General features: G+C 46.4%; 1 protein-coding gene across 1 annotated transcript; it reads right to left on the reverse strand.

Moving 5' to 3' along the window:
• Window positions 1-348: 348 nt before the first annotated feature.
• metrnla (meteorin like, glial cell differentiation regulator a) lies at window positions 349-7501 on the reverse strand. The gene is made up of 4 exons (XM_071529796.1): window positions 7192-7501; window positions 4787-5175; window positions 1342-1401; window positions 349-1198 (listed from the first exon to the last, which is right to left on the reverse strand). Exons 1-4 carry the CDS (start codon window positions 7284-7286, stop codon window positions 885-887), a joined length of 858 nt encoding a protein of 285 aa, XP_071385897.1. The 5' UTR covers window positions 7287-7501; the 3' UTR covers window positions 349-884.
• Between the last annotated feature and the right edge of the window lie 662 nt (window positions 7502-8163).

Consider the following 8163-nt stretch of genomic DNA (forward strand, 5'->3'; position numbering starts at 1 on the left):
GTGAACCTTGGAGAGAAGGATAATGCAAATCATATGAGAGTGTTTCCATTCCAGCAGGGAATATGGAAAAAAAATCACCAGTTAACACCACTGTGAATATTGTATCTGATCTGAAATTGCCCACTATGGCCATCTGAGGTATTTCGGAAAAATATTATGTGATAGTGTGTCAAAATAATTTAAAATCATTACTAGTAACAATCAATCCATAATTCACAATGCATAGTCTGCAAAACTAAGCCAATGACCTGCTACAGTTAGAATCTGCCCATTAGGGATTTAGTCAATTATTTATTCACATGTAAACACCACATGACTTCAACACCTTGAAAACCTTTTATTCTCAGGAGGAAAAAAGTTTTTTCTTATTTTTTTTTTTTTACAATTACACCTGAAAAGCACATGAATTCAGGCATTAAATTGCATATCTTTTTTTTTTAAACAAAATAAAATAACAACAGATTTTCACTTTATACATTTCTGTCATAAGAAATAACTTCAGAACTGTACATCAAGCTTTTTACAAAGCACTTGGAGCTTCCAAATATACAATGTTCATTCACATTTTATACACATTAAAAACCAAACAGGGTCTGCTACATTTAAAACCTGGGAGTTCCTCCTCTGCGAGAACGGCAGTTCGGATACGATCCACATTGGGTTGGCTTTGAGAACAGAGTCCAACCAGCGTGCTGCTTGGCAACATTCAGGATCTCCATTTTCTGTCTCAAACGAGTCCTGAGACAGCGGGAGAGGCTCTGGGCCCGGGCCAGTCTGTCAGTCTAGCTGATTGCAGCCATTTCTCTCCTCAGTATCAACACTTTGTCCAGCTCTCCACCCAATCCAGCGAGGACTTGTCCCATTTCCAGGCAGGGTCAGGTCAGTCAGTCAGTGTCCATGTGACAGGGGTTGGTACCCTGCTGCTGCGCCTCACGGTACAGCCGGAGGAAGTCTTTGTAGCGTGGAGCGCAGCCCATCCAGGCCTCCCCGAACCTCACAGTCCCAGTGAAGAGGAAGTCCCCGCCGCCGGGCTTCACGCCGCACTGGAGGGGCATCTTGACCCGGCCAGTCCAGCTCCGCACCCTCACACCCCCAGACACAAACACCTGGGTCTTCTGTCTGTACAGGCGGCTGATCTCCACAGTGACGGATGACTGCTCCTCCTCCTGCTCCACCTTCTTAATGCTGCCCCGCGCCACTGGAAACACCGGGCAGGAAGACAGAATTAACATACTGGTACTATATTTCATGCTATAATGAGTGGTGTTTTCATTGGACTTTTCTTCTAACCATACAGCAGAAGGAAGCCTATGATTCTCCCAAACGGAGGTAGTAACTTACCAAAGTCGCTGGTGCAGACTGCTAGAAGCATCTCGGCGTCTGTGCAGGGCTGGCAGGGGGCTGAGTAAAAATAAAAAGAGAAGGCGGATGAGCTTTGGGATAAATTACAGTACTATACCGCTACATACAGCAACAGGAAAAGGCCTTGATTTCTTTAGCACTCCCTGTCTTGCAGTGTGACAAGAATCTCACTGTTGGGTCCACAACTTTCCAGTTAAGTACCGCAATACACAAACACACAGCTGTGGTTGAGCCAGCCATGTAGGTCATGTGCTCCTCACACACACACACACACACACACAAACACACACGAGCGTGCGTGACCCGGGTCACGGTGATTCATTTTCATCCCCACAGTGGATTATTTATTTACAAAGACGGCAGAACGGGAGTCGGCTGTCATGAGCTCTGGGTTTTACACCAAACAGAGCCGGGCATGGTGCTGGAGGTAAAACAGTTAATCACCGCTCATTAAAAATGCTGATGAGTGTGCGTGCGTGCCTGTGTGTGTGCAATGCCCTAAGGGGGTGTTCGGTCAGCCGCCGCCGCCACCAGAACAGGAACCCCTTGACACTTCACAACAAACAAGAACCAGATGAATAGGATAAGGAGAGCAAAGAGACGGGCAAGGCTGAGCTGCTGCTTCTCTGACCTGAGCGCTGTTAGCACTCCAGCAGGCCTACTGGGACTAGCGGCACAAAAAACACTGACTGAAGCAGCCAGAACACAATCTACAACATCAAGTCGAGTTTTTTGACTACCTTACAAGTGAGAATAACATCAGAAAGGAGGCAGGAAAAAAGGACAAAAAAAGGCCCACATTACTACCGCTCCTCTTCAACAAATGAGGCACTTTGAACCATGAAAACGCATGCTCTCATAACTAGAGGGCAAATAATTGAGTTTAAAAAAAAGGGAATTAACTGAAATGGCCTCTACCCTGTCCAGACCTTTGAAAGTTTGCCCCAGGCTAGATTTCACCTTTGACTGGTCGCAGTAGAGCCTGGCCCGTCCTCCAAAATGTTTTACAGCAGGAGAAAGGGCCCTAAATGAGAGCAGTCAACTCAATGATTAGTTGACTCAGGTGGTCCTGCGGCCTGGCTCGACCAGAGTGCCTTTATTAGTCCTGGACCTGCTGTGGTTTTCTTTAGCGGCAGAGTGGCCCGCAGGGGCAGGTGGGGAGGGGAGCGGTGGGGAGCAAGGGAAGGGTGCCCAGTCAGCAGTGGGCTGAGGGTGGGGCGGCAGTGGATGCTAATCCACAGCATGTGAGGGAGAGTGATTAAGACTGTTAGTCCGGGTGGATTTAGTACTTTAGTACACTTAGTTAACACAGTCTGGTCGCAAATCTGTGCATAAAGATAAATCTAATTCAGAAATGCTGATATCTGGAGAAAAATATGCAGACTGTTCTTGACGGGGCCTTGACAGAAAATTAAAAACACTTTTTGCGAGAGAAGAGAATGTGACGTCATCTTTGGGGGCAGAGCAGGGGCTTATTTTTAGCTGGCTTGGCTGGAGTTGGGTGTATGGGGGTGAGGGGTGAGCATGTCTTCGGTCAACTTGTGTTGCAACACAAGGCGCTGCTGCATCACTAGTGAGGTCAGAGGTCACACAGCCACAAGCTCAGAAGGCTTCAGAACAGCTGGAGAGTTGGGAGACTTCAGAGTGACCGACCTCGCCCAGAGCAGAGTGCAGAGGCCCTTTGATGTGAGCCTGCCTGCCGCCGTAGCAGCGAGCGGAGGCCCAAACCCAAACCCGGGTGTTTTTTTTTCCTCAAAGCAGAGCAGAGCAGAGCAGAGCAGAGCAGAGCAGGGCTCACATGTCAGACATGAAACAGAACCACAGGAATGGGCTGAGAGCCGAGTCAGCATCTCTGCCTGGCCCATGCACATGCTGCACCACTCTGATCAGAACCACTTCACAGGAGCAGAGAGGGGTGAGGGATGGGAGGAGTGGTAGAGGAGGGGCGGGGGTGTGTGTGTGGGGGGGGACGATATAGTGTCCCTGCAACATCTGGGCCCAGATGCATTCCACTCTAATGGAGCACAACTCGCTAATACTGCTCGGCACAGACGAAAACCACTTCAAACGACCGGGACGAGAGGAGGAAGATAGATGAAGGGCAGATGAATGAAAAGGAAAATACTAGAATGACAAATAGAAGAGAGAAATGGAGAGGTAGGAAAGAGTGAGACAGAGGGGAAGAAAAAGGAGGCTGATTAAAGTGAGCAGAAAGGCAGGCCGAGGGAGTGATAGTAAGAAGAGAAGGAGAAGGGGAAAAATAGGCCCTATATGCCCGAGAAGAAGAGGTCCTCCCAACATCTGGTCGGAGATACATTCCAACTTGATGGCGAGCAACTCAATCCCAGCACAGCGGGTCGGAGAGAAGAGGACGGGAAAAGGAAAGATAGAAGAAACAGAAAGAGAAAATGAGAAGAAAGGAGGGAGGGAGGGAGCGAGAGCAATGGATCCACCAGCTCAGAGACCCTGCTCCAGTCTCCAGATGACACGAGACCACTGTCTTTATGAATCATCCCAGTACTATCTCAGGCCTGGCCAGCCACATCACATCACAACACCAGCTCATACTACAGAGACACTGAGCAGAGTGAACTAATGTGGTCAAAACAACTCCTCACTCCACTGCATTAAACGCTCTCTCTCTCTCTCTCTCTCTCTCTCTCTCTCTGTGTCTCTGTTGTGCCAGATAATGATGCAGGATGTGGACATGTGAACCCAGAGAGCCGTAAAAACAGATGTGGGACTGATAGTACTCATATTTTGCTTTTGAGTGGAAAAAAAACACAGTTGCTGCACATTTGCTCAGCTTGAAACTGTGCAGGTTTGGCAGGTACGCAGCGTGAAAATAGAAGGCTGTTTTTAAAGGGAGGCCCTCTGTTTGGCCGTGCCCCTCCACACACAAGCCAGCACAGAAACCTCACCGCTCACAGCCGTAGGATTCTCAAGTCAAGTCAGGCTAGTTGTGTAACTATCTGCGAGAGATGTGTGAAATTAACTGAAATATCAATATTTGATCCTAAGAAACAAAAGTTTCATAAAGGCTGCAATCTGGGGGGAGATAATGTTTTGATACCCACAGTGAGACTTCAATATTGGGAAGGCACATGTTCTTCCAAAACCAATATGTACAGAGAAACAATACTGGGAGAGAAATAAACTTTGGCTTTGGTATTAGCAGTGAGTTGGAGCGAGCCTAGAGTTTCCTACTATTAGAGTCCAACTTAATAAAAGTTTCCACCAGTAGATGGCTGCATTTAGTGCATGGCAGAGGACACAGAGACAAAGGACAAAGGAAGTCAGTTCTAGAGGGAATCAATCAAAACAAAGTCTGCAGACCTCTTCAATGGTTAATTAAATAAAACACAGGGAAAAAAATTCTATAGGCCCACTACCACCATAGTGTAAAATCACATCTGTATCTTACCTGCCAGTGAGCGCACGTCCGCCCCCAGCCTGTCATTGACCAGCTCGTACTGGAAGGCTGTGATCCTGCGGCTGATGTCCATGTGCGGGACGGCCTCGATGAAGAGCGCCCCCTCCTGGATGCTGAAGCAGTGCACCTTGCCCTGAGCCTGGTCCCGGTCGCGCAGCAGCAGCCGCAGCTTGCCGGTGCGGTCCAGGTAGATGTTGGTGCCGCTGGAGTCCCTGGAGGGCTTGATGCAGACAGAGAGTCGGGCTGCGGCGGGGGAGGCCGTGTTGGGCCGCAGGTTGACGATGATGGCCCCCGTCGGGTAGAGCCACTCCAGGGAGCCTTGGGAGCAGCGGAGGTACACCTGCTCCACGTCCCTGGCATGGCCCTCATGGGTCAGGCCGCTGGAGGAGGGGAGGGAGAGAGGTCAGCCGAGATCAACCATGGATTGAGGTCCACAAGTTTGAGGCATGATCAAAAAGTTACTAAAATGTGTACAACTATTTAAACCCCTTAATGTTTTGTGGAAAGCTTTGTGGAAATGTATTATGTTAGTCGGTTTTTGAGGTGACAAGGAGAGTCAAGCTCCTGCTGAACCTAATTTTCTTTAATGCAGCATCAAGGGACTGTTCAGCGATCTAAAAATTATTGTTCTGGTCAGTTTTAGCCTCAGTTAACTGACCAAGGTGAAACCCTCTGGCTGACTGCAAGGACATTAGACCGCATTCCTCCCGAAGCGTTAAGGCCCGGCTGTGCGCAAGACTGGCTGCATGACCAGTCACGAGCCGGCGCAGCCAAAATGACCTCAGCTCCAACACACACTCCCTATACCACATTGTTCCCCTCAGAGCTTTGGCAAAATGCAGCACTGGCAGTCTGCCTTTGGGAAGACTTTGGAAGCAGAAATGGATGAATGGAGGGACACAGGGGCTTCTGGGCAGACAACGGCAGCAACAGTAGCCGGGCCTGCTGCATGCAAGTGCAAATGCAGGTCACGCACCGAACCTCCCCTTGCTTTCAAGCCACCAAAGAGACTGGAAGAGACTTGTCCGGGCAGCACTCCGGACTCTGGCGCCAGCATGACCAAATGACTCCCTCCAGAACTTAATGCCTGGTCAGGGTTCGAAAACTCCAGTCTGTCAGTCATTCTGTGGCAAAGCCAGAGTCAGGAAACCATCAGCATTCTACCAGCATGTGGATGCCAAGCCAGTGGTTTGACTCTAGGGGAGAAACGCCCAGTTTCTTGAAAATGAGATGCTGAAATTCAAATGTGCCATAGATCTAAAGCAACCCAGCGCACATGCTGAGCATATGCAGCTAAAGCCCCGTAACCAGTCTCTCCTCAGCGCGCCTCTAATTAAGTCTTTTTTAACTCCATCATCTCTGCATGCAATTAAAGGAGATTAGTCAAGAGTCTAACTAATGAACAACAGATTATTGGTTATGAGCTCAAAGTGCTGCATATTGCCTATCCCTCCTGACTGGAGGATGAAAAACAAAACCGCACTATTTGAGGCACATCCACTCAAGTGCAAAACAGATTTCAGCAGATGTTTGATGGGAGGTGAAACTTTCCAGTGTATTCTGACTAAGCGTCTAAGGATTGTCTCAGGATTTTAACATTTATATAAAAACAGAAACTAAATCTCATGAAAGCTCTGGAGCAATGTGTACATGCACTTTGAGTATACTTCTGTTTTTTTTCTAGTGATTTGGAATTTCACCCTGTTAATGACTATATGAAACATTAACCATAAACCATTATCATTATAAAATATATCTATTAACAGAATAATGAAGTTGACTCCGGCTAGTTTTACTCAACATTTGAGCATAAGATGTGATTTACTAATTAATTTCGGTATCTAATTCAAATTTGTGCAACTATTTTGGTGACCATAGAAAAAAAAAAGCTTATTTTCTAAAGTGCCAAACCCATTTCGCAGGGGTCTTAACAGAAGAAAGTAGGTGAAAAATGAATAAGAGGGAAGGAAGTGGAGCTCACAAGAGCCTTTGCCATGAATTTTGGCAAAGTGCAACATATTTTATCCATTAAAATCATTGTCAATAAGTCATTCATAAATCCAGTACGGCCTACAGCACAATCCTGACGAGTAATCACTATAGTAGCACTTGAGGTATAGTGTGTTTGTGACAGTACTCAGTGAGTTTATGATGACCTTGTCGTACTTTCTTTTTTTGACATGATATCACAACAATATTATATAATATTCCGATAGTGTATTTGTATAGTATAGTATTATTATGGCTCTGATTCATGGCTTTCCATCACCCCAGTGTCTGAGTTTCAGTCCCAGTCATTTCAGGCCGCAGCCCGCTTAAATTTAATACTTTATTATCCTTATTCTCATTATCATTATTTCCATTTGACCTGAAATAAATAGTATAGTCAGTCTCACCTGCCCTTCCAACTGCACTGGTCGCTTGAGTATTGGCAGAATGCAATCCGACTCAGAAGAAGAGACAGCAAGGCAGCCAGTATCGGGGTGAGCATGTTTATCTCGCAGCTCACTTTTCCCTCTTCTCAAGCAAAACAACGATAAAGTCCACCGCCGTAATTCCAGCTACATAGCGCCTCCATGTGCGCCCGGTTTGCCCGATGCTTATCTCCTTTTCTCCTCCGCGGTGCAGATAAATAAAAGCGCCTACAGAAAGTCGGCCGTGTTGCCCGCTGACAGCCCTCCGTGTAATGTGTTGTGAGTTCCTTCACTTGCGGCTCCGGGACTGATTCTGCAGCCCTGATTGCTCTCCACGTCACACCCCATCCGCAGCAGTTCATCACGCGTGCTGCCTTCACGTGCTCATCAAAAACTCCGAGGAACGACGTCCTGAATACAACTTTAGTAGTTTTAGAAGTATTTTTGTTTGGTATCTGTTGTGCCACAGAGCTAGAATGAAGATGACAAAATGCACGTTACTGATGCTTTTTTGATTAATTTAAGATACTAAACAAAACTAACAGTTACACAGTGAAAGTTGAAAGATACAACATACAAGAGTGCTAATCATTTACATATAATGTCAAACAATGAAGTAATAACTAACTGTTATATTCTAACTAATAATACTAACTATTATTATTATTATTATTAATAACAGGCTTAACTGCTATCAGGCCTCCATGCTCTCAACCCCCCTAAACGTTATATCTGGGAAACTCTACTATCATAGAAAAATTCACACTTCCCCAATCGTATTTACCATTTTATTGGTCCATTCCTAAACTCATAGTTGAGATAATTCCTACAGCATTTGAAGGCACCATAAGACTCAAGAAATTGGTTTTGACAGGAGAATGGCTGCCCTGACATCTCTATTCACGCTCACCTTTTTGATTGTAAATATTGTTTAGCATTTCCCATTCACTGTCA

This window comes from Centroberyx affinis, unplaced genomic scaffold (genome assembly GCF_046629955.1).
Source record: "Centroberyx affinis isolate AG114_WGS23_722 - 3 ecotype Tasmania unplaced genomic scaffold, CSIRO-AGI_Caff_v1 ptg001839l_1, whole genome shotgun sequence".
NCBI classification, from domain to species: Eukaryota; Metazoa; Chordata; class Actinopteri; order Beryciformes; family Berycidae; genus Centroberyx; species Centroberyx affinis.